This window comes from Phocoena phocoena, chromosome 1 (assembly GCF_963924675.1).
Source record: "Phocoena phocoena chromosome 1, mPhoPho1.1, whole genome shotgun sequence".
Taxonomy (NCBI): domain Eukaryota; kingdom Metazoa; phylum Chordata; class Mammalia; order Artiodactyla; family Phocoenidae; genus Phocoena; species Phocoena phocoena.
In genome coordinates, this window is record NC_089219.1 from 8,822,902 (window position 1) to 8,848,563 (window position 25,662).

At 51.8% G+C, this 25,662-nt stretch overlaps 1 protein-coding gene across 1 annotated transcript in view; it reads left to right on the forward strand.

The window, feature by feature from the left end:
* The first annotated feature begins 2,081 nt into the window (after positions 1-2,081).
* Positions 2,082-25,662, forward strand: part of DISP3 (dispatched RND transporter family member 3) — a 29,660-nt gene continuing 6,079 nt past the window's right edge. Inside the window, exons 1-14 of the mRNA XM_065883267.1 lie at positions 2,082-3,177; positions 4,117-4,336; positions 11,910-12,046; positions 12,956-13,090; positions 13,520-13,680; positions 15,140-15,279; positions 16,933-17,081; positions 17,310-17,471; positions 18,378-18,539; positions 20,461-20,568; positions 21,642-21,778; positions 22,941-23,125; positions 24,932-25,062; positions 25,140-25,312. Coding sequence (XP_065739339.1) covers positions 2,082-3,177; positions 4,117-4,336; positions 11,910-12,046; positions 12,956-13,090; positions 13,520-13,680; positions 15,140-15,279; positions 16,933-17,081; positions 17,310-17,471; positions 18,378-18,539; positions 20,461-20,568; positions 21,642-21,778; positions 22,941-23,125; positions 24,932-25,062; positions 25,140-25,312 — 3,096 coding nt within the window. The remainder of the gene's footprint in view (positions 3,178-4,116; positions 4,337-11,909; positions 12,047-12,955; positions 13,091-13,519; positions 13,681-15,139; positions 15,280-16,932; positions 17,082-17,309; positions 17,472-18,377; positions 18,540-20,460; positions 20,569-21,641; positions 21,779-22,940; positions 23,126-24,931; positions 25,063-25,139; positions 25,313-25,662) is intronic.

Sequence of the window (25,662 nt, forward strand, 5' to 3'; positions counted from 1 at the left end):
GCTCAGAAATGCTACACTGTCTGCCCTAAGTCATACAGCTGGGATTTGCACCCAAATCTGTCTGCCTCCAAAACCATGGCTCTTAACAATCTGCTACACTGCCTCTCCCTCCCTGTCCCTAAGTAGTTTTTACCCCCAAAGTGTGGTGAGAAGCTTAGACAAGTAGCTTGGGGGTGGGGGGTGCGGGGTGTTCAGATCTGGGAAGGCTTCTTGGCAGAGGTGACACTTGAGCAAGGCCTTGAAAGATGTTTTAAACTTGGACATCTGGGGACGGGAGTAGCATTCCTGATGGAGTAGCAATGGGATAGAGGGATCACCCAGGGAGTGCTGACATGACTCGGAATCCTGGTCTTAGACCCGCTCACACACCAACACATTGTAAACTGTACCCTGGGCAAGGCAGGCTGAGGCTGGCGGCCAGTGGATGAACTTAGTCCCCAGAAAAAAAATGCAAAATTGGCCCCTGTCCCTTTGCACCATATTACCATCAGCTTCCTCCTTCAGTGGCTGGGAATGGGGTGGAGGTTCCCCAAATCCCCCACCTCCACATGCAGACCTGGGTTTGCCCTTTGGAGATGGGGTGAGTCTGAGCTGCCTCTGGTTCACTTCCACAAGTTTCTGCTAAAGCAAATTGGGCCTCAGTGCAGGTAGCCATCCCCTTGGCTTGTGTTAGGGCCTCAGAAATGGGAAGTTAAATGTTTGCATCCATAGGAATCTCGAATATTACAGAAGCAGTTCCCGCCCCTTCCAGGCCTCTCTCCCTTTCAAGTTTTCCTCTCCCACCCACCCTCGGCACCCCCTCCCTCCTCTTCCGTTCCCTAACTCCACTCTCCTGTCCCTCTCCAGTTTTCATCTTTCTCTGTCTCGCATCTCTCCCATGTCCCATCTCTCAGTCTCTGTTTCCCTCCTTCTCCTTGCCCTCTCTCCTTCACTTTCTTTGGGCTGAGGGCAGCCCCCTCTCTTCCCGGACAGACAGTCTAATTGAAATGGAGCATTCTAGAGAATGTTAATAGGAAAGACAGCATTAATTAGCCAGCGCTGGCATAATTAGCTTCCCCTTCTCACTGCCTGGCCTCTAACTGGATAATGAGTCTCTCTCCGTCCAAACAGAGGGCAGGCAGGACAAGGGGACAGGCCATGCCCGGGGATGCCGGAAGGCCTCTTGCCTTTGGACCACCCTGCTGGAGTCCTCAGGCTGCCCTCTCCTGCCAGGCCCTCCTGCTGCTTGTGCCCACGTCTTGGGGAGACAGATGCCCGGCCCCTGTCTGTGCCTAAAGGTTTGACGTCCCTGGAGCTGCATATTAAGTGGTCTGAGCCCGACAAACAGTGGCCACAGCTGCAGTGTCCCAAAGAGGGGGTGGAGAGCTATTGAGAGTTCTTGAGCAGAACTATGACAGGCATCTAGCCCTGGCAGAGCCGCATGGGCACTGGCTGAGCACATTACAGTCCCCAGAGAGGAGCAAAGAAATCTGCTCAAGCGACAGATAATATACTACACAGACTGAAAGTGCTTCCACCCTTGACACGCCCCACAGCCACGTGAGGCAGGAATGGCCACCTCTGTTTTACAGATGAAGACTGAGGTTCAGGATGCAAACTAGGGTCTGACTCCGAAGAGCACGCTCGTTCCCTTCTACCCTGATACTTTTGGATGCCTTTACAGTTGCTCGTTAAATAAAAGTGATTGCAGCAAAGTCACACCTCACATTGGCTTTGAGTTCTAAAATCAGAGGATGCAGCAAAAATTGGGAAATCATACATCGTCAAAATTGCCCTCGAATATCCCTTACACGGGGAGGAATTTCTCTTCTGTTTGCAACTGGGCTGTGATTCTCCTTTTTCTGTGACCTTGAAAGCCCTGATCTAGTTGGGAGACGTGATGGGCAAATAATAGGATTTTTCTTTCTGTTTTGTACACATGTGGTTGAATTCAGTTAAGTGCCTGCTTGATGCAATTCCATTGTAGTATTTGTCTTGGTTATGAGTGGGCAGGGTTAACGCTCAGGGTGGGCGACTGCAGCTACAGGGCACCATCCTCTCCTTCTCTGCAGCCTGCTGACCCTCTCCCTCTCCTGTAGGCTATGGACTCGGAGGATGACCCTTTGCTGCAGGATGTGTGGCTAGAGGAGGCGCAGGAAGAGGAGGAGGAAGCAACGGGTGAGGCCTTTAGGAGGGCCCAGAAGCCGGGGCCCCAAGCTGGGGCAGGGGGGCAGTGTTGCTGGTGGCACTGGACCTTGCCCTCCCGGCCCCCAGCGTCAGGCTTCTGGAATACACTGGGCTGGGCCTTCACCAATCCGTGCTGTGCGGGGCTGGTGCTCTTCCTCGGCTGCAGCATCCCCATGGCTCTTTCAGCCTTCATGTTCCTCTACTACCCGCCGCTGGACATTGACATCTCCTACAATGCCTTTGAGATCCGCAACCATGAGGCCTCCCAGCGTTTCGACGCCCTCGCGCTGGCGCTCAAATCCCAGTTTGGGTCCTGGGGGCGCAACCGGCGCGACCTGGCCGACTTCACTTCTGAGACGCTCCAACGCCTCATCACAGAGCAGTTGCAGCAGCTACATCCAGGCAATCGCTCGCGGCCGGCCGCCCGGGCCCCGTACCAGGTCCCTGCCGCGCTGAAGCTTGGCCCAGGACTGTGGGACACCTCCACCGCTCAGAAGCCAGCAGCCAATCGGAGCGGGCGTCTTCGGCGAGCGACTCCACCCCTGGGGAGCCTGGCAGCCAACCAGAGTGAAACCCAGGTGCACCAGGGGCTGGACAGGAATGGGCGGCGCCAACCCAGCGCCCCTCCCCCCACGGCGGCTGCGGCCAATCAGAGCCGTGCCCGCCGCGGCGCCTCGCGTTGGGACTACTCACGCTCCTATGTGAGCGCCAACACCCAGACGCACGCTCACTGGCGCATCGAGCTCATTTTCCTGGCGCGTGGCGACGCAGAGCGCAACATTTTCACGAGTGAGCGGCTGGTCACAATCCACGAGATAGAGCGCAAGATCATGGACCACCCGGGCTTCCGGGAGTTCTGCTGGAAGCCCCATGAAGTGCTGAAAGACCTGCCGCTCGGCTCCTACTCTTACTGCTCCCCGCCCAGCTCGCTCATGACCTACTTCTTCCCCACTGAGAGGGGTGGCAAGATTTACTATGATGGCATGGGCCAGGACCTGGCCGACATCCGGGGTGAGCAGCCCTGGGTGTGGGTGGGGCGGGGCCTGTAGGGACCAGGTCTGAAGGAGGTTGGAGGCGGGGCTTGTAAGGGGTGGCGGCTGAGGGTAGGTGGGGCTTGTAAGGGAAGTGGGTGGTTAATGAGGCTGGGAGCAGGGCTTGGAGGTTAAGGGAAGGCTTGATTCTTGACTCAGTACTTTACAGACTGGTCGGAGGATGGGGTCGGAATTGGCTGTGAGGTGGAGTCAGGCTGGAGCTGAGTGCTGGGCAGGCCTGGGGGCCATCATTGAGGAGGGGCAGGGAGTTGGGGTTGGGTGTAAGATGGGATCTGAGGGAGGCAAGGAAGGAGGTTTGTGTGCACATCTGGATTGAGGGAGACTGGGAGTTATGCTGTGACCAGAGTTAGGCTTGGGGTGGGGCTTGGGCGTGAGGTTGGTTAGAGGGAAGGTGGGGTGTGGTTACAGAGAACTGGGCATCTGGAGAGAGGCTGGGGTTGAAGGAAGACCAAGGTGCATTAGTTTGAAGTACGTTAGGGGTGGGACTTGAGAAAGGATGGGGAGGGGCCAGAGGCTGGCTGTGGAGGCGGGGCTTGGGTTTGCCTTTTAAGGGGCACATGGGCGGGGTTCTAAGCAGGTGGAGGTGGGACTGGCATGGGAAGGAGTTACAGGACTGCAGAGTCTGAGCCTTGGAATTAGGTGAGGTTCAAACTGAAATGGAGGTGTAAACTTAGTGGGAGTCGCCTGAGCATATCTGGGGGGCTGCTCCCCTCAGACAGCTGTGATTTCTCTAAACCATCGTTCTGTTAGAGACAGTTGGAGGTAGCCCAAGCTGGGACAGTTTTCCATTTCCTCAGAAAGGGGGTGAGGTGTTGAGGAGGGCAGGATGACCCTGATGGAGGGTTGTTGGGAGCTGACCCACTGAGCTCCTTGGACTCCTTGACCTCTGCCCCTGCAGGCTCCCTAGAGCTGGCCATGACTCACCCGGAGTTCTACTGGTATGTGGACGAAGGCCTCTCTGCAGAAAACCTCAAGAGCTCCCTCCTGCGCAGCGAGATCCTCTTTGGCGCACCCCTGCCCAGCTACCACTCGGTGGATGATCGCTGGGAGGAGCAGCGGGCTAAGTTTCAGAGCTTTGTGGTCACCTATGTGGCCATGCTGGCCAAGCAGTCCACTAGGTAGGCAGTCCAGCTGCACCCGGTGTGTGCCTGGCCTGTCCTTGTTTGTACCAGGAAAGGGCTGTATCAGCATAGGGAATTGGTTTCCAGGTGGTTCTTTTCTCATAAACCCCAGATCCCCTTACCTGCAACCTTTTCCCTAGGAGATCTTTCTTTTCAGATCAGGGGCGGAGCCAGATACATCCTCATCATCACTCTGACAGATGAAAGGACACTTTTCCTGATCAGTGCTGTTGGTTTAGTGAACATGACAGCTTTGGAGGAACTTCTGCCCTGGAGGTCTTTGGTATTGATTTTCTCCTGAGGTGGTGCTAGAAGGCTTTCTGGAAAGAGTATTGACCAGGGCATAAGGAGTTCCTCTCTGCTTCTACTATCCAGGGAGATAGTGGGCAAGTCACTTCACTTCTCTGGGCCTCTGATACTGGTAAAACGGGGATGATGACTCCTGCTACCCTTCTGCAGTCATTAGGAGGAGACGAACTAAGAGATATGAAAGAGCTTTTGGGCAGTGGGTGCTTTGATCGTCCTCCAGCCCTTGGGATGTGTGTCTGAGAATACAACTGGGCCTCTCGCCACCAGGAAAGACCATTGGATAGCTCATCTGTCAGTCCTGCAGGGCAGTAACTCCAGTGCCTCTTGGTCCTCTGCCCTGACAAGTCATCCCCCAGCACAGGAGGAATGAATCTGACTGAAATACCCTCGTTTCTTTATTGAGCAACTACTGTAATAATCAGAGCTAACATTTATTGAGTGCTTACCGTGTGCCACACACTGTTCTGAGCCCCTTATACACACCACAAGCGTCTTAAGTTATTAGGTTATTATGGGTAACTTGTGGATTTGTTTCTGTGGTCTGTTCTTTCACTTGGTTTTTGGTCATGTGGTCCTGCCTGTGAGTATGCCTGGTAATTTTTACTGAGTGATGAACATTATATATAAAAACATAGAGGTCCAGATGATGTTATTTCTTCCGGAGAAAGTTTATCCTTCCCTCCACTAGGCAGATGGAGTTGTGACTGATCACCTTTTTAGTCAGCAGTTACACAAAGTCGAGGCAGGTTTGCAATACTGAAAATTCTCAGCCTACCTCTAGTTTGCCCTTGGTTCTCTAAGATGTTCAACTGAGAGCCTGGAGTATTCTGCAGAGCCCCTTCCCCTGACAGGTTTCAGACCCTAATCTCTGTCTCTCGAAACTGCTAAAAATATCTCCACTCTGGTTTTTCAGAGCCTTTCTGCTTAGCTTTGTAACCTCATACTCCACACAGCCCCAGTATTTGGCAGAAGTGCTGAGGAAGAAACTGGCTTTATGCTATGCTGGTCTGCAAGTCTCTGCCCAAAGCTCTGCTAGTTTTTCTGACTCCCCGCCTAGATTTTTAGCCTCATGCCTGTGTTCAGAATCAGCAAATACCTCTAGGGTAAATGCAGCTGTAGAAGGGAAGCTTACCTTTTGTAGGTTCTTTGCTTTCTGGAGTCTTAGCCCTCTAGTTCTCATTGCTTCAGGAAGTCTCTAATGTCATTAAACAGATGATTCCTCAATTTTATCTGACTTTTTAGTAGTTCTAGGCAAGAATATTGTTCTTGCATGAGCTATTCCTTTCTACTTGAGAGTAAAAGTTTGGGCCCATGTCTTTTTTTTTTTTTTTTTTTTTTGCAGTATGTGGGCCTCTCACTGTTGTGGCCTCTCCCATTGCGGAGCACAGGCTCCGGACGCGCAGGCTCAGCGGCCATGGCTCACGGGCCCATCCGCTCCGCGGCATGTGGGATCCTCCTGGACCGGGGCATGAACCCGTGTCCCCCGCATCGGCAGGCGGACTCCCAACAACTGCGCCACCAGGGAAGCCTGGGCCCATGTCTTTTTATAGCCAGTAACTAAGACAGGACCTGGAACCTAGAAGGCATTCTATAAAAGCTATACAAATGAATGAATGAATAAACAATTGATTGAACTTGCAGTTTTCTACTCTAATGAAAGATCAATTAATCCATTTAGTTCAACAAAGTAGATAATCCAAAGATCTTTTCTACTTGGTTTTTAAATGTCCTGTTTGGTTTTTTAAACAGCTTTATTGAGGTATAATTGATATACAACCAGTTGCATATACTTAAAGTTTACAATTTGATTAGTTTTGACCCATGTATATACCATGAAACCTTCACCACAATCAAGATAATGAAGAGACCCGTCACCCCCAGAAGTTTCTTCATGTCCCCTTGATAATCACTCCATCCTGCCTCACCTTGCCTTCCCACTGCCACCCCAGGACCACTTTCTGTTTTTTATCACTGTATATTCATTTTCATTTTCTAGAGTTTTATATACGTGGCATCATATAGTATGCACACTTTTGATTGCTCTCTTTCACTCAGCCTAATTATTTTGAATTGTATCCATGTTGTTGCATGTGTAGATGGTTTATTCTTTTTAAATGCTGAGTAGTATCCATTGTGTGGAGATGCCACCTTTTGTTCATCCACTCACCTGTTTGTGGGTATTTGGGTTGTTGCCAGGTTTGGCTACTGCAGATAGAGCTGCTATGAACAAGCCTTTGTGTGAACAAGTGCTTTCATATGTCTTAGATAAATACCTAGGAGTGAAATGACTAGATCATATGGTAGGTGTGTGTTTAACTTTTTAAGAAACTGTCAAGTTGTTTTCCAGATTGGTTGTACCATTTTGCATTCCCACCCAGTGTATAAGAACTCCAGTTCCTCCACAGCCTCTCTAACACTTGGTATGGTCAGTGTAAAAAATTTTAGCCATTCTACTAGGTGTGTGGTGATATCTCATTGCAGTTTGAATTTGAATTTCCCTAATTACCAGTGATGTTCACATGCTTATTTGACATCCATTTATCTTCACTGGTGACTATTTAGATCTTTTGATCACTCTAAAACTGGTTTTACATTTAGATCTGTGATATTCCATTTTCAATTAATCTTTGTATATGGTGCAAGGCATACACTATAAACACTTTGTATATATTGTAACATGCCGATATTTATTTATTATTTTTATATGACTATCCAGTTGTTCCAGCATCATTTGTTGAAAAGATCATTCTTTCTTCACTGAATTGCCTTTGCATCTTGGACAAAAATCTTTTGTCCGTATATATGTGAGTCTGTTTCTGGATGCTCTGCTCTGTTCCATTGCTCTATTTTTTATTTGCACACCAGTATTACGCTGTCTTGATTATGGTGGCTTTATACCATGTCTTGTCCAGGTGTTAGTCTTCCAGCTTTGTTGTTCTTTTTCAAAGTTGTTTTAGTTATTCTAGGTCCTTTGCATTTCCCTATGAATTTTAGAATCAGCTCGTCCATTTCTCCAAATAAAAGTCTGCTGGGATCTTGATTATGATTGTGTCAAACACACAGATCAGTTTGAGGGGAACTGACATCTTAACAATATTAGTCTTATGACTAATGAATGTGGTGTATATGATGTCTTTCATCAGATTTATCCCTATTTCATATTCTTATGCTATTGTAAATGGTATTTTAAAAAAAATTTCATTTGACAATTGTTAGGTGCTAGCATATAGAAATATAATTGACTTTGGGTCCTGCAACCTTGCTAAGCTCCCTTATAAGTTCTAGAAGATTTTTGGTAGATTACATTTGATTTTCTACATAGTTAATTATGTCTTTTGCTAATAAAGACAGTTTTACTTCTTGCTTTCCAATTTGGATGCCTTTTATTTCTTTCTCTTGCCTGAATGCACTGGCTAGACCATCCAGTACAATGTTGAATAAGTGATGAGAATGGAGAACGCTGTATTATCCCTGACCGAATTATGTAGGTTTTTTGTACATGTCCTTTGTCAGGTTAAGGAAGTTCCCTTCTATTCCTAATTTGCTGATGTCTTTTTTTTTTTTAATCAGTAAGAAATATTCAGTTTTCTCAAATGTTTTTTCTGCATCTAGAGAGAGATCATACAGTATTTCTTTTTTAGTTTAATATGGTGAATTACATTGATTGAGTTTTTAATTTTAAGCCATCCTTGCATTCTTAGGGTAAATCCCCCTTGGTCATGATCTATCATCCTTTTTATATAGTGTTAGATTCTATTTGTATTCTTTGTTCATTGGTATATGTTCATGATGGATACTAGGCTGTAGTTTTCTTGTAATATCGCTGTTTGATTTTGGTATCAAAATGTTTTACAGAATGAGGTGGAAAGTATTCTCCTCTCTTCAGTTGTCTGGAGAGTTTGTATAGAACTGGTATTATTCTTCCTTAAACGTTTGATAGAATTCACCAGTGAAACTGTCTGGATCTGGAGTTTTCTTTATGGGAAGGTTTTAACTACAAATTCAATTCTTAAGTATACATATAGGGCTGTTAAAGTTATTTCTATATTCTTGTACAAGCTTTGGTAGTATATTTCATGAAATTTGTCCATTTCATTGAAATTGTCAAATGAACTTGTCAAATGACATTTCATTAAAATGTCAAAGTGATTCATAATATTCCCTTATTATCTTTGAATATTTATAAAAACTGTAGTGATGTCCCTTCTTTCATGTGTGTTTTATCTCCTTTTCTCGTGATCAGTCTGGCTAGAAGTTTATCAATCTCATTGATCTTCTCAAAGAACTAGCTTTTGGTTTCATTGATTTTTCTTTAGTATCTTTCTGTTTGTTTATTTATATATTTATGCTCTGATCTTCATTATTTCCTTTCTTACACCTACTTTATATATAATTTCCTCTTGTTCTTCTTTCTTGCAGTAGAAGCTGAGGTCATTGATTTGAAAGCTTTCTCCTTTTCTAATATCGGTGTTTATTGCTATAGAATTACCTTTGAGCATTGTTTTAGCTCATCTCACACTTTTTGACATATGCTTTCGTTTTCATTCAATTCAGAATACTTTCAATTTTCCCTTTTGATCTCTTCTTTGACCCTTGTATTATTTAAAAATGTGTTAGACTCCAAATATTTATGAATTTCCCAGATAGTGTTTTGTTGCTCATTTTGAATTTAATTCTATCATGGTCAGAGAACATGCTTTGTATGACTTAAGTTATTCTAAATTTATTGAGTTTTGTTTTATGGTCCAGAGTATGGTCTGTCTTGCTAAATGTTCCCTGTGCACTTGAAAAGAATGTGTATTTTGCTGTTGTTCGGTGGGGTATTCTATAAATGTCAATTAAGTCAAGTTGGTTGATTATGTTGTTCAAGTCTTCTATATCCTTACTGATCTTCTGTCTAATTGTTCTAGCAATCATTGAGAAAAGGGGTTTTGAAATGTTCAACTATAATTGCAGGTTTGTCTATTTCTTTTATTATTTCTATCAGTTTTTGCTTCATGTATTTTAAAGCTCTGTTGTTAGGTCCAAAGCATGTAGTATTGTTGTATTCTTTTAATGAACTGAGCCCTTTATCATTTTTAAATTACTTTCTTTATCCCTAGTAATATTCTTTGCTCTGAAATTGATTTCATTTGTTATTAATGTAACCACTCCAGCTTTCTTTTGATTCATGTCAACGTGGTATATTTTTTTCTGCACTTTTGTTTTTAACTATTTGTGTCTATATTTAAAGTGAGTTTCTTGTAGGCAGCTGGGTCTTGATTTTTTAAAATCTAATCTGACTGTCTCTGCCTTTTAATTGGGGTGTTTAGACCATTTACAGTTAATGCATTGTTAATATGGTTAGACCTAAGACTGTTTTATTTTATTCTCTTTGTCCCATATATTCTCAGTTCCCTTTTTCCTCTCTTCTGCCTTCTTTTAGACTGAGAATTTTTTATTATTCCATTTTATTTCCTTTGGTTTTTTTAGCTCTAAATATTTAGTTTAGTGGTTGCTTTAAGGTTTATAGTATACATCCTTAAATTATCAGTGTATCTTCAAATGATGCTAAACCACTTCATGTATAGTGTATACTATATATGAATAGTATACCACCATTTCCTTCTTCCTGGCCTTTATGCTATTGTTGTCATATATTTTATTTTCATATATGTTATAAACCCCATGCCACATTATTATTATTTCTGTTTAAACAGTCAGTTATCTTTTTAAAAGATTTACATAAGAATAAGAAAATTTTGTACATTTATTCATGTTGTTACCATTTCCAGTCCTTTTTATTCCTTTGTGTAGATGTATATTTCCATCTGTAATCATTTTCCTTCTGCCTGAAGGACTTCCTTTAACATCTCTTGTAGTGTAGGTATACTGGAAATGAATTCTTTCAGCTTTTAAAAAAAATTATTTATTTTTGGCTGCGTTGGGTCTTAGTTGCTGTGTGCAGGCTTTGTCTAGTTGTGGCAAGTGAGGGCTGTTCTTTGTTGTGGTGCGCAGGCTTCTCATTGCAGTGGCTTCTCTTGTTGCAGAGCACAGGCTCTAGGTGTGCAGGCTTCAGTAGTTGTGGCATGCGGGCTCAGTAGTTGTGGCTCCCGGGCTCTAGAGTGCAGGCTCAGTAGTTGTGGTGCACGGGCTTAGTTGCTCCACAGCATGTGGGATCTTCCAGGACCAGGGGCTGAACCTGTGTCCCCTGCATCGACAGGCAGATTCTTAACCACTGTGCCACCAGGGAAGCCCCCTTTCAGCTTTTGTATACTGAAAAAGTCTTTATTTTGCCTTTGTTTTTGAAATATATTTTTCAAGATATAGAATTCTGGGTATAGAATTCTGGGTTGACTTTTTCCCCAGTTGGTAAAGGACCTTGCTCTATCGTCTTCTCACTTGCATTGTTTCTGAAGAGAAATCTGCTGTTATCCTTACTTTTGTTCCCCTGTGTGTAATGCATCTTTTTCCTCAGGCTGCTTTTTAGATTTTATCTTGGTCACTGATTTTGAGCAATTTGATCATGATGTGCATTGTTGTTGTTTTATTCATCGTTTTGGGGGGCTTGGGGTCCATTGCTTGAGCCTTTTGAATCAATGGGTTTATAGTTTTCATCAAGTTTGGAAAACTTTCAGCCTCTTTTGAGAAGTCACTAAGCCATATATTAGGCTGCAGTGAAGCCTGGAAACTCTCTCAAGCCAGTAAGTCAGGGTAAGCATAGGGTCCATTTTGCTTCTCACCTCTCAGAGATCACCATTCTTTGTTATCTCATGTCTCATGTATTTTCTTATGGTTTTCACTAGTTTCACTGGGAGGGTAAATCTAGATTTCACCTTGTTACTCCATCTTGGCCAGAAGCAGATCTCACTCCTGTTTGTATTTTAAAGCCCAACTTGACCAGCTCAGTTAAGTTTTACTTATTAAGAACAACTGCTGTTAAATGCACACTTGCGGTGTAAAACAGCATCTGGAAGCTGGTTTGAATTTAGAATTTTGCTGTGGATAATTGAGAATTGGAAGGTGACATAGAATTTGGCTATAATTGATTATTATTTGTGTAGAGCAGTGGCCTCAACCTCACTGATAATTCAGTCCCACCCCAGACATTCTGATTTCATTTGTCTAGAGTATGGCCTGGACATCAGGAGTTTTGGAAGTCCCCCAGGTGATCATAATGTACGGCCAAGGTAAAGAGACACTGGTGAGATGGATGGCTCCCAGACGTCCTCTGTCTCTGATCCACTCCGTCTTTCCTCTCTCTGTGTCCTCTCTCCTTCAGCAAAGTGCAGGTTCTGTATGGGGGGACGGACCTCTTTGATTACGAGGTTCGCAGAACCTTCAACAATGACATGCTCCTGGCCTTCATCAGCAGCAGCTGCATTGCCGCCCTCGTCTACATTCTCACCTCCTGCTCAGGTAGGGTTTCTTCAAAAGCCCCGCGTGGAGCCAGCCCCTTCTCTTCTACCAGTGTGCTTCTCTCTGGACAAAGCCTTCCTGCTCAGGAATGCCAGAAATGGTCTTGAATCCACTATGTCAGAACTGGTGGGGGGAGGGGTGCTCAGACATCACCTTCTAACCCCAGGCAGGTAGACTGAGGTTCAGAGGCAGGTTGGGCCATGCCCAAGGGCCCCCATCCCCATGACCTCCCACAGTTGAACCTTTTTCCCTTTGACCATCTTTTTCTTGCCGATAAACTTGCTGATAAGTGTTGGGGAGTCTGGAGTATCGGACACCTTATGAATTATTCTGTAGCCTGTTCTATAGTCCCAGTCAGCTGCCCTTAGTCCCCCAGTTTACTTTTCCACCACCATCTCCCCATATACCCTAGCTGCTTCTTTCTGCATATACAGTAGGTACTCTCAGTTGCTCAAGTGAATGAGAGATTGGTCATACCTTCAAAAATGGAAAAGACATTCATTCATCCATGTAACAGATATTAACTGGGCACCAACTATGTGCCAGATGCTCTAAGGTGCCAGGGATCCAGACACATGGTGAACATCACAGACACACTTCCTACCCCCATGGAACCTCTAGTCTACTGGGGTGACAGATGTAAATATATAATAATTCCCCACTAGCACTTGAGACAAGTTCTGCAAAGATGGACCTACTCAAAAATGGCTTCATTTGCCCCTCAGCCCTCCTGCCCAGCCCCTTCTCTGGGTGCAGAAAACTGTGCTGGGCTCAGGTGGGGTGGTAGAGGTACTCCCTGGGGTTGGGGGGGTGTGAGGCAGGACCCAGCAGGGGCCAGGGACACTGAAGAGGTGCGTTCCTCTGGGTCCACCCACTCTATCCGTCCCCTGTGCCTCTTGCCCTGCCCAGTGTTCCTGTCCTTCTTCGGAATTGCCAGCATCGGCCTCAGTTGCCTGGTGGCACTCTTCCTGTACCATGTGGTCTTTGGTATCCAGTACCTGGGCATCCTCAATGGGGTGGCTGCCTTCGTGATAGTGGGCATTGGTGAGTTGCCTCTGTTGCCATGGTAATGGGCCTTGGGAACTTGGGAACTCTGTCCCCAAAAGGGCCTTCCTCCAGGAGGCAAAGCCTGGCTTCCATGGGGGATCCAAAAAGTCCCCTTCCAGACCTCGGAGCCTTGGAATTGGGGTGGTGGGTGGGTAGAATATGAGTGGTGGGTGATCCTTGGCATAGGATAGGTGGAGCCCCCACGGGGTGGAAGGAATGGGTAGCTTTTCTGGGTGGAGGTTAAGAATGGTGGGAAAGGTGGGAAGGGGGCTGAGGTTTGGAGGAAAGGGCCTGGTGCTGGTGGGGACGGGGGTGAGGAGCAAGGAGCATGGAGGGTGGGGCTTGGGTTCCTGGCCCAGGCTGGGTCTGACCGTGGACACAGCAGAGTGATCCTGAGCCCTGCTGGCCCGGGGCTCCCTCCCACAGGCGTGGACGACGTCTTTGTATTCATCAACACCTACCGCCAGGCCACCCACCTGGAAGACCCGCAGCTGCGGATGATCCATACCATCCAGACGGCGGGCAAGGCCACCTTCTTCACCTCCCTGACCACGGCTGCCGCCTATGCAGCTAACGTCTTCTCCCAGGTGGGAGCCCGCCCTCCCCCCCCCGACCTGACCTCCCCGTCCCTCCCGTGCACACCTGGCCCCTGGTCTCTGCTCTTCCTACCCGCACCTTCTCTTGGGGCCACGCAGCCTCTGCCTCAAGGCTCCTGCCATGTCCCTAGAGTCCATTCTTTTCTCATTTTTTAAAAAAATTTTAATGGAGTATAGTTGATTTAGAGTGTTGTGTTAGTTGCTGGTATACAGCAAAGTGAATCAGTTATACATTTACACATAGCCACTCTTTTTCAGATTCTTTTCCCATATAGGCCATTTCAGAGTATTGAGTGGAGTTCCCTGTGCTCTACAGTAGGTCCTTATTAGTTATCTATTTTCTATATAGTAGCGTGTATACGTCAATCCCAATCTCCCAATTTACCCCTCCCCCGCTTAGAGTCCATTTTTGCTACTCGTCGTCATTACCAGAACTTAACAAATGGGAGAATTATAATAATACAAATAGTGTTTCTTACTGAAACAACCTCTGTCCTGAAGGGCGTTTGGCGGTTTCCAGAGGCCCCCGGCTGGTAAGTGGTGAGCCTGCCCATGTCTCCTGACCGGGGTCCAGGGCCCTCTCCACCCACTGGCTTCACGCCACATGGTCACGCCTCACACTCACTTTTCTCTCGCGGACCCCACGCTCCTTCACGTCTGAGCTGGGCTCAGGGGAAGGATCTTAGGCCAGGTCCTTGGTGCCAACAGAGCCTAGAGGACAGTGAGCCTGCCTGAATCTGAGAGGTTTTATGACCTGGGCTGAGGATCCTGTCTAGAAACCACTAGGTGCTTTGGGATTCTCCAGGCCTTCCTAGAGAACCACATCCAGAAAACAGGCAGAGCTGGGTTCACATCCCACCTCTGCCATTTTCTGGCTGTGTGGCCTTCAGCAGGTTGTTTAACCTCTCTGAGCCTCACTTTCCTCACGTGTGGATCATCAGGGTCTGACATGAGATGATTGTGAAAGTGTTTCACAAACAGTGAAGGCCTGTCTGCTTGTGGGCTACAGTTTCCTTCTGACTGCCACACCCCGTGCAGGTCCCTGTGACCCTGCGCAGGGAGCACACCCAGCCTCCCTATTCCCATCACAGCAGCTTTCCCTCCCTTCCCCCTCGCTGACACGTGGCCCGCTCCAACAGGGCACGTCTTCCTCTGTCCTTCATGTAATAACTGTTATGGAGCGCTTGCTCTGTGCTGAGTACTGTTCCGGGCAGAGGGCTGCAGTGTGGACCAGAGGTGGGACTCTTCCTCCCCTGCCCTGCCCCTGGCACCAGCCCGGCCCTCTGACCACCTCCTAGGCCAGTGCCTCTGTTCCAGCAGCCCCGGCCTCCTCATCCTGCCTCAGTCTGAGGGTGGTTGGGGGTCCTGAGTGCCTCGCTGCAGAGTCCCCAGGCTCCCTGGGCTCCAGGCCTGGTAGTCCCACATCCCTCCTCTACTTCCCCATTGCCAGATCCCGGCCGTCCACGACTTTGGCCTGTTCATGTCTCTCATCGTGTCCTGCTGCTGGCTGGCTGTGCTCTTCACCATGCCTGCTGCCCTGGGCATCTGGAGCCTTTATATGGCACCGCTGGAGAGCGCCTGCCAGACCAGGTGAGCCAGGCAGGGGGACGTGTCCTCCTCTCACAGAATATCCATAGCAGGCCCTTGGGGGGCCATTCAGCACACCCTCCTATCTCCCAAGAGCCTCGTGATTCACCATTGAGCGCCTTCTGTATGCCCAGTCCTATGCTGGGCTCTACTGGGGGAGCAGAGGAAGAAGAGAAGCCTGTCCAGTAGTTACATCTGACCACCTGCTATGTGCCAGGAAGTGGGCAATGAGCTTTCGTACGAGATCTTATTGCCACCCTCCCCAAGGACCCTGGCAGCTGGGTCCTCTTATTTCACCCATTTTATAGACAAGGAAACAGAGGCTTGGAGCAGTTGGGCAACTTTCTCAAGGTTACCCATTTAATAGGCAGTGGAGCTGAGATTTAGACCACATAATCTGACTCTGGATCCCATGCTCTTAGCCGCCACGTTAAATGTCCTCAAGGTTCTCATCTTGGGAGAGGAACGATATTTAGGTGCAGTGAGTGGTGTGCAGAGTTGAATGGATCAGCCCGGAGCTGCTGCTGAAGTTTCTAGGGGTTTAGGGGTCTCGTGGGCCAGGTGGTCAGTGGCGGTGGGGGGCGGGGGCGGTGGCGGAGACAGTGACCAAATGGAATCCAGCCTGGGTGGCTGCCTGGGTTGGGAGTCCTGAGGAATGATGGAGGGTCTGGGCTTGGGGCAGGGCATGCAAGGGCAGGACTGTCAGGGGTCCATGACAGTGTCCTCCTGACCATGGCGAGCCAAGGAGGGGCAGCGAAGAGCTCAGACTCAGGCCTGGGACACACTCAGCTCTCCCACACATACCCCCTGCTTCAGGGCCACCATGTATGGTGGTACGGGTTGGGCACTGGACAAGGGCACTCTGGCCGAGGCATAGCGGTCTGCACTATAGACATTCAGATTTGACTATTTCTATGACAGTTTTGTGACATAGAAGCAAAGTGTCTTGGGTAAAGGGCTGCTTGTTTCTAATCTCTACAGAGACAGCAACTAAGCTCGCCCTGTCCCGCCCCCCAGTCTGGGGCAGTGGACGCAGCAGTCTTCCCAGTCCTGGGCTCCAGGCTCAGCCTCTTTGCCTGGCGGCTGCGGACCCTTGAACATGTTACCTAACCTCTCTGCATCTCAGCTTCCTGTTCTATATAATGGGTACATGTAACCCCGTGAGGATTAGTGAGAGAATCTTCCTCACTGCCTGGCATGTAGTATTCCTGGCACATTCACCGTGTGCATTGTTCTTGTCCGCAGTCCCTAGGGTGAGCCTTGTCTCCTTCACATTCACTCCAGCCGAGGCCTCAGCTGTGTCCTCAGCCCAGCCCCGCTTCCCCGTCCTCCTGGTGTCAGGTCCCTGGGCACACGATGGGGGAGACACGATTCCCCTGCTTTGGTCACCTTGATGCTTGGGCTGCGAGTCACCATCCCCTCTCCCTGGGTAATGGCTGCTGTCACCATTTGTGTCCCCAGAGGAAGAGTGGCACCCAAGGGCCCCAGGAGAGATGGTGCTAGAGAGAACTCAGGTGCAGGCTCCTGGAAACCTGTGATGAGTGTCCTCTGTGAGCTGTCAGCAGCGGTGTGATACCTGGGTTCACATGTAGCCGGGACCTTCGCCTCCTTCCCTGGACACCCAGGACTCACCCCCTCCTCCCACTGTCTCCACAGCTGCCACCAGAAGTGTGGCTGCAGGAGCTCCCTGCACTTCCCCGGGGACGTGTTTGCTGCTGCTGAGTGGGCTGGGGGCAGCCCTGCTCAGGGCCCCATGCCCTACCTGGATGATGACATCCCCTTGCTCAATGTGGAGGAGGAGCCAGGTGAGAGCTGGTGCGGGCCTCCCGCTGAGCCTGCTGGGACCCAGGGGCTGCCTCGGCCAGGGGAAGTAGCCCTTGGCGAGCTGGTATGAGGACAGGCTTGTCCTGAGGGCGGGGCAGGACGAGATCCCCATCGAGCATTTGGGCTTCCCTGGAGAGGGCAGGGACCAGGGTGGGCTCTGACCCGCTTCTGGGCTGGCCCTCTGACAGGCCGCTGCTCTGCCCCGGCAGTGTCGCTGGAGCTGGGAGACGCATCCCTGGTGTCTGTGCCCCCCAAGGGCCTGCAGCCAGCCCCCGATGGGGGCAGCCGGGGGCAGCTCATCGCCCAGCTGCAGGAGCTGCTGCACCACTGGGTCCTGTGGTCGGCCGTCAAGAGCCGTTGGGTGATTGTGGGTAAGTGGGCTCTCCACTCTCCTTTCTCCCATCTTGCAGCTTCTCCCAGTGCCTGAGGCGTGGGGGACAGACCCCACCCCATGCAAAGAACGTGCAGGCATTGGGAGCCCACTCCTGTTCCCCAAATGAGCTAGAGGTCAGAAACCTGGGCTGGTGTCCCTCACTCTCGGAGCTTTACCCCACTTCCTGTGTAGAATAAAGCTGGTTCCACGATAGCTGTTGCTTATTGAGCACCTACTGTGTGCCAGTCGTGAGGCTGGGCAGCAGAGCAGAGCGCCCAGTGCTTGGGCTCTGGACTTAGACCAGCTTGGCTAAGTTGGAATCCTAATTCTGCTGTGTACTAGCAGTGTCACCTTGACTGTGCCAGTTAGTCTGAGCCTCTGTTCCCTGTCCTATAAGTGAGGATAAGAATAGTATCTATCTACTAAGGCAGTTGTGAGGAAAGCCACAGTGTATGTAAAGAACTTAGCCCAGTGCAAGGCATGTAGTAAGTGCTCAATGAAAGTTAAGTGCTCCTATTACTATTATTATCATTGTTATCATCACTGACTGTATTCAGGTCTGTGTAAGATCGAGTGGATATGCTGGCTGTTTATAAACTGTTAAGGGCTCTAAGATAGTGGCTGGTTCTTGTCCAGGAATGTGAGCTTATAGCTTACAGTCTGACCACCAATTACACGTGTAACAACCCTACCTCCAAGGGACGGACCCCTAGCAGCCTCACCCACAGGTTGGCACGCTGGGCCTTTGCCTGCTCCCTTGGGATACCTGTCCCCCGCTTCCCCCTCCCGTCCCCATAGAGGGAGCAGCTCTTTCCCAGGGCTCTGGAAGCCCCGGCTGCGAATGCCCACACCCCACCCCACCCCTGGCCCCAGCCCTGCCTAGCGCAGCATCCTTTCCTCGCAGGGCTCTTTGTCTCCATCCTCATCCTGTCCCTGGTGTTCGCCAGCCGGCTCCGCCCCGCCAGCCGGGCCCCGCTGCTCTTCCGGCCGGATACCAACATCCAGGTGCTGCTAGACCTCAAGTACAACTTGAGCGCCGAGGGCATCTCCTGCATCACCTGTTCAGGTGAGGGTTTCCTGCCAGGGTGTCCCCTGTGGGCCCCTGACCCTTTTGGAGTCCACGTCTCCAAGACAAGAGATGTGAGATCCAGGCTCCCCATCACAGTATGACCTCAGGCAAATCACCCCACCTCTAAGCCTCAGTGTTTTCACGTTTCATTAAACGAATACTTACTGGGTGCCAGCTGTGCTGGTGCTGGGGAGGCCGCAGTGGGCAGGACAGGCTTCTCGAGCTCAGGGAGTTCATTCCACTGCTGGGGCAGGCCATATAATAGTAGATCTGAGCTGTGGTGGACTAAAAGGAGGGTGACTGGGGAGCTCAGCATCATGGAAGGCTTCTTCCTGGAGGAGGGAATGTCTAAGGCAAGACTGAGCCTGCCTGGGTGGCAGGGAGGGAGGGAAGGAGTTGACCAAGCTGGGAGAGGAGAGGAGAGAAGCGGTCTAGGCAGAGGCGAGCACCAGAATGGGAGAGACCAGGGCCAAGTTTGAAGGAGGTAGTTGCAGGAGCTAAGGCTAGCCAGGCGGGCTGGGCCAGGGCCTGCTGGGGTACAGTGAGGAGTCTGGATTGTATCGTAATTGGCACTGGAAGCCAGTGGAGGGCTTTAAGCAGAGAAGGGCCAGCGTGGAGCGTGGCTGGGAACCCAGGTGGGAGTCTCGTGCAGTCATCTAGACAAGAGACAGTGGGGGCTGGAGCCGGTGTGGCCGATGGTGACAGTGAAGACACGAGGTTTTTAGGAGGTGAAACCCACAGGACTTGGTGATGGAGCGCGTGCCGGGGATGAGCTAAGAGGTGAGATAAAGATGTCTGCTTGCCTTACAGTTAGTCTGATCCAGGCTCTCGTCTTACAGAGGGGAGCCTGAGGTTGGAGTTGGGGCGGGGGAAGTCGACCCAAGGTCATACAGCTTTGCCGAGTGGTTAGAAACCAAATGAGAAGACGCTTGGGTGACTGCTTCCAGCTCCCGGGGGAAGACCTGCTGACTGCTGTAATTGCCTTCATGTAATTAGGGTGGTGTTCAGATTAACCTGGCCTTCCCCTTGGTAAATGGCATTAGCCGAATGCATGATAATTGGCTGCAGCTCAGAGAGGTGCCCGAGGAGCCCCTCCTAAATTGGCCACATCCCTGCTCCTCTCCCACCTGCCTGGGCATCGAATTTCGCTCCAATGTCACTGCCGCTGCAAGGCCTCCCACTGTCCCTCAGGGCCTGTCTGCTCCCACTTCACAGATGGACAAACCCTGGGATGGTCCCGAAGTTCCTGGAAACATCTGGAGAAGGGCCAGGACCCCAGCCAGAGTCCAGCCCCAGCCCCTCTCTATCTCTTAGCCTCTGAACTGCCTCTTAAAGGGGCCCTTCAGGCTGTAGCAAAAAGATTTTCGGCTTTAGGGGCAGACAAGACCGATCCTGATGGGGCTCTCACTTCCCCTGAAGGTCATGTAACCTCCCTGAACCTCTGCTTGCTTGGGGCGAAACAGGAGGTCTCCCCTATCTCTGCTAGTTGATAACATGCCATTTCTAATTATCCCTATTTATCAAGCATTCATCACAAGCCAGACACGTTGCTAAGTGCAGGAGATGCAGCATCCCCTTTTGTCCCTCACCCACCCTCTGGAGGTACCCTCTGGGTGTCATCCCACTTGACAGAGGAGGGAAGTGAGGCGTGGTGAGGATGAGTAGGGTAGGCTGCGAGTGTCCTTCCCTGGATGGGGCTGGCAGGTTCCTTTCCTTTGCCTCAAGATTCTTGTAAATTCAGCATTTGGCCTTTCTTCAGTTCCATCTAGTTTCTTTCAGACCCCTGATACCACCCCCTTCCCAAGCTGAGGGCCCTGGGGCCCATGTCCCTCAGGTCGTCTGTCTCCCAGCCTTGGCCAGGCCCCGTCAGGGAGGCCCTGCTGTCTGACACGGTGCGGGGGTTGGGGGGGATGGGTAGGTCTGTTCCAGGAGAAGCCCCACAGCCTGCAGAACATCCGGACGTCCCTGGAGAAGAAGCGGGGCTCGGGGGTGTCCTGGGCCGGCCGGCCTGAGGCCGCCCTACAGGGTCAGTGGGGAGTGTGCACTGGCTGGGTGGGACAGTGGGGGGTCCTGGTACAAGGGTGCAGGGGCCCTGTGGGGAGAGCACATTAAATCCATGGTTTGATTCCCCTTCGGGAACAAAAGCCTGTGTTCTTGGGTCACCGTGGAAGGGTCGGTGCGGGGGTGAACCTGAGGCCCTTGTCCTTCGTCCCACCAGCTCTCTTCAGCCAGAACGGGGCGATCCCTTCTTGCCACCACCCCAGCCTGGCTTGTGGTGCACTGTGAACCTGCCTTGTGTGCCAGATCCATTCTGAGTGTCTGGGGGAGGGCAGGGGTGTCCTGAACACTGGAGGCTGGCTTATCCCTGCTGGGGTCTCCATCAGATGTGGGATGCCAGGGTGCATGTGGGAATAAACCCCCCACATGGGGCAGTTCTGCGTGTCCTTGTCATCACACGGCCATTGTCACCCCTCTGTGCCCACCATCCTCACCAGCAACACACCCCCACCGTTCACGCCATGCCTGGGGCATCGTTGTTGGCGTCACTTCCACTACCCTAGTTCCTACTGGCACATCACACCATGGCTCCCACCATCACTGTCATTCCCTCTACCCGTGCTGCCACCCCATCCAGTATCCACCACCACCTCCCCTCCATCTATACCTCCACCCCATCCAGTATCCACCACCACCTCCCCTCCATCTATACCTCCACCCAATCCAGTGTCCACCACCACCTCCCCTCCATCTATACCTCCACCCCATCCAGTGTCCACCACTACCTCCCCTCCATCTATACCTCCACCCCATCCAGTATCCACCACCACCTCCCCTCCATCTATACCTCCACCCCATCCAGTGTCCACCACCACCTCCCCTCCATCTATACCTCCACCCCATCCAGTGTCCACCGCCAACAACCAGTCCCCCGTCATTGCCATGGGCTCGGTCCGGTAGAGAGGAACAGAGCCACCATTCAGAGATGACCCCAAGGTCAGGCCCAGCTCCTCAGTCAACAGAGCAGAGGCTGGGCTGTTGTAGGGTTAGGGGAAGCCAGTCGAGGTGATTGTCCCTCCTCCTCCCCTCATTTGTCCTTAGACTCCCCGGGCACTGTGTACGTCTCCAAGGTGAAGAGCAAAGGCCACCCGGCTGTCTACAGGTTCTCCCTCAACGCCAGCCTGCCTGGCCCTTGGCAGACCGTGTCCTCTGGGGACGGGGAGGTGCCCTCCTTCCAGGTAAGCCTGACTGTCGTTAAGTGAGCTGCCACTACCAGGGGAGGGGGCCCTCAGTGCCACACTGGTGGGCACTGGCCACATGGGGGTGGGGGCAGGGCCTGTGAGGATGGAGCTGCTCCAGGCAGGTGAGAACCCTCTCCCGCCGTCAGCCAGGCCTGCGGCAGGGACCTGCAGAGTGGTGAGAGCACGGGCTGCCGAGTCAGCCAGGCCTGGGTTCGAGTCCTGGCTCTGCCATTTATAACCTGTACGTCTTTGGGAAGATTATGTAGTCTCTCTGAGCCTCAGTTTCCTCATCTGTGATACGGGGACATGAAAGGTACCAGCCAGGGATGTTGGAGGTACGTGAGGCAAGGCCTGTGCGTTCTGTAACATCTGGAACGTAGTAAGTGCCCAGTAAAATGGGAGCTGTTAGTTAGGTTGTTGTTCTCAGCCGTCTGTTCTAGCGCCCCAGAAAAGGGGCTCCCAGGGCCAACCCAGGCCTCTGATTTTTCCCTCTCAGGAATCATTTGTGTTTCTTTAACATGTCACACCTCCAGGGTGACAGTTACACATGTCACCTCATTTGTTCGGGGTTTATATCTCCATTCGAAAGATGGGGTGTGTGAGGCGTTCCCTGGCTCTGACCTTTGCACTGCGGTTCTCGCTGCCTGGAGGGCTTTCCTTCCAGCTTCATGCGTGGCTGGCTCGCCGTTCAGCCTAAATGTCACCTCCTCCTGGGACCCTATCCTGGCCATCCTTACCAGTTTGGCCTCCTCTTCCACTGCCGCATTCGTTCTGTGCCTTATCGGCCTAATAGTTAATTCAAGGCCCTTCAAAGAATCTGAAGCCATCGTAATTGGCAGGTCCAGGAGGGCAGGGACCAAGCCCGTCTGGCTCACAGCCACACCCTCAGAGCCCAGCTCAGGGCCTGGCCTGGAGTAGATCCTCAGTTGAAGGAAGGACTGAGGCTCAGAGAGGTAGGGATGGATTTGCTCTGTCTTTAAATTTGAACCCAGGCCTCCTGCGCCTCTGCCCAGGGCTCTACCCCCCGACTCTGGGGGCTGGAATGGGGGCAGGGGGCAGCGAGCTCTCCAAGGAGGGAGGGGACCGAGCCTGAGGCTGGGCCCAGGCCAAGGCAGCCTCCCAGAGTCACCTGTCTTGTCTCTGTCAATCCACTGCTTAGGTGTATAGAGCGCCTTTTGGTAACTTCACCAAGAAGCTGACCGCTTGTATGTCTACAGTAGGGCTGCTCCAGGCGGCGAGCCCCTCCGGCAGGTGGATGGTGACGACCTTGGCCTGCGACACCAAGCGGGGCTGGAAGTTTGACTTTAGCTTCTACGTGGCCGCCAAGGAGCACCAGCACACCCGGTAACAGCCTCGCAGATAAGTTGGTTTCCACCAGCCCGGCCCACCCGTTTGCCCCTCCCACACCTTTCAGAAACCCCAGTCCGTTTCTACCCATCTGTTCAGACGCTTCTTGCCCAGGACTGGGGATCGGGGGACACCAAGACGCCAGGCCCGCAGTTCGCTCCCCCACCTGCGGCCTTCCCTCTGCATGGCTCCCGCAGGAGGCGCAGCGGCTGTCTGGCCCCTCAGCACCCAAGCAGTTCCCAACTCAGAGCCTTTGCGTTTGCTGTTCCCTGGGCCTAGGCTGCTTTCCCCTAGCTCCTCCCGGGATCGACTTGTTCTCAAGATTCAGGTCCTTACCCAGATGCCTACCCACCCCCAACAAGGTTTCCCTCCCCGGCGAAAATAGCCGCACCCGCCTCTCCCCATACATCACCCCGCTGCTCTCGTTCTGGCTTCTGCCACCACCTGGAATCATACTGACCTGCTGGCTTATTACCTGTCCTTGCTCAGGAGCACGCAGGCATCCCGCGTGAGCAGCTTACTGTTCTGCGCTGTGTCCCCTCACCTAGTGCTATGTAGCGGGTGCTCAGGAAACACTTGCTGAGTGAATGAATGAGTGAGTGAGTGCACTCTGCCTTCCTCTCCGAGGCACTATCCACACTCGCAATACCTACAGTTAATTCAGAAAACAATTATTGAATGTCCCCCCTCCCTCGGACTGTAAGGTGATGGGAGAGAGCCCATGTCTGTTGTCTTTACCTACTGAACACGCACGCCCTACCTGGTGCCTGGCATGAAGTAAGTGCCCGTGATCACCTAATGATCAACTGCACTCCGTGCCCCGGGGGTCTCTGAGCCAGCTGGGGCCATCTTTTCCCAGGTTCCCCCCGCCACGTTCTGACCATTGAGGCTGTGTCAGCCGAGGGCCTGTCTCTCATCCATTCATTCATTTAACACTGAGCACCGACTGTGAACAGGCACGGGGCTAGTGCTGCGGATGGGAAACAAGACAGATGTGGCTCCTGCCCTCGGGAAACAGCACAGAGTCATTGCAAATTACGATACGTGCTCTGAAAGGAAGAGCGCACCGCTGCTGTGGTCCAGAGAGCAGCAGCGTGGGGCCTGCACTGGTGACACCAGGGGCCCGTGGTCTCTGACAGGGCCTGGCCTCAGGACATTGAACGCCCACACGAGGCTGATGCCTGGGGCAGGGGGATGACCAAGGTGGGCTCCCTGGGCCCTTCTGGCCTGGCACACCTCGGCTCGGGGCATGAGGGGGTCCCTCCGCCTCCCCTCCATGGTCGGGCTCACGCTGCACATATATATACAGTAGCCACTGGGGTCAGGCTGCCTGGCTGAGCTTAGAACATTCCAGAAAGAGCCTTGAGCTACATCAAGTCCAGTGGTGAATAAGCTAACCGTGGAATCCTTTCTTCAAACAGAATCTTGAGGCTCTGTCACTGTTCAGATTAAAGTGGGGCAGGGGGCTTCTGAGCACCGACCCCCAGGGCTAGCCCTGGGGCCCCTTGAGGACCGTTTGGAAGCTACTGGTCTCTTCCACCCCTCCTGCCACAGGCGAGGAGACACATGCAGAGAGGGGAAGTGCCTTGAGCAGGACCACAGGGTGGGCCTTGGCAGGGGCGGGACTAGAACAGGTGTCCAAACCCCAGGGCTGAACCTAAGATTAAATCCCTGTGCTGGGGGAGCCCGAGTCCGTCCCCTGCGCTCTTCCAGCCCCTGCGCACGGCCGCCTGTGCCTCCCCTCCCCCACTGCTCCTGGCCTTCCTGGCCTCAGTCCTGGCCTCGCCTCCTTTGCCTCCACAGGAAACTGTACTTTGCCCAGTCCCACAAGCCCCCTTTCCACGGGCGTGTGTGTGCGGCCCCTCCTGGCTGCCTGCTCGGCTCCAGCCCCGATGGGCCGACCAAAGGCTTCTTCTACGTGCCCAGCGAGAAAGGTACACGCGGGGAGGCCGCGGCGGGGCCTTGGGAGGCTGGGCCCCGCCTTCCCATACAGCTGTGACTCCCTCCACAGCGCCCAAGGCCCGCCCCTCTGCAACCTTCGGCTTCAACCCCTGCGTGAACACGGGCTGCGGGAAGCCGGCGGTGCGGCCGCTCGTGGACACAGGGGCCATGGTCTTCGTGGTCTTTGGCATCGTTGGCATCAACCGCACACGGCAGGTGGACAACCATGTCATCGGAGACCCGGTACGCGTGCCCACGTTGGGCAGATGCCAGAGGGCCCGGCCACACCAGGCTTGCAAGCTAGCGCCAGCCCAGGGCCCGCCGGCCCGGCTCCGCACACCCCCTCTCGGCTCCCTGGCTGCTCACCTGGCCCACAGGCTCTGCTACGCGGCACCGTTTCTCTTGAGGACTGAGCAGCGTTGAGCTCTTAGGATCGCCCAGGAATCTGGGTACAGTGGGGCCTGAGCCAGCGGCCCCACATCATTAGGGGTGGCACAGAGGGGAGGGCAGTACGGGTGTGCAAAGCCTCCCTGCCCTCCTCCTCCTGCACGGGAACCTCCCTGTGCCACAGCCCTTGCTGCGTGCCTCGGCCA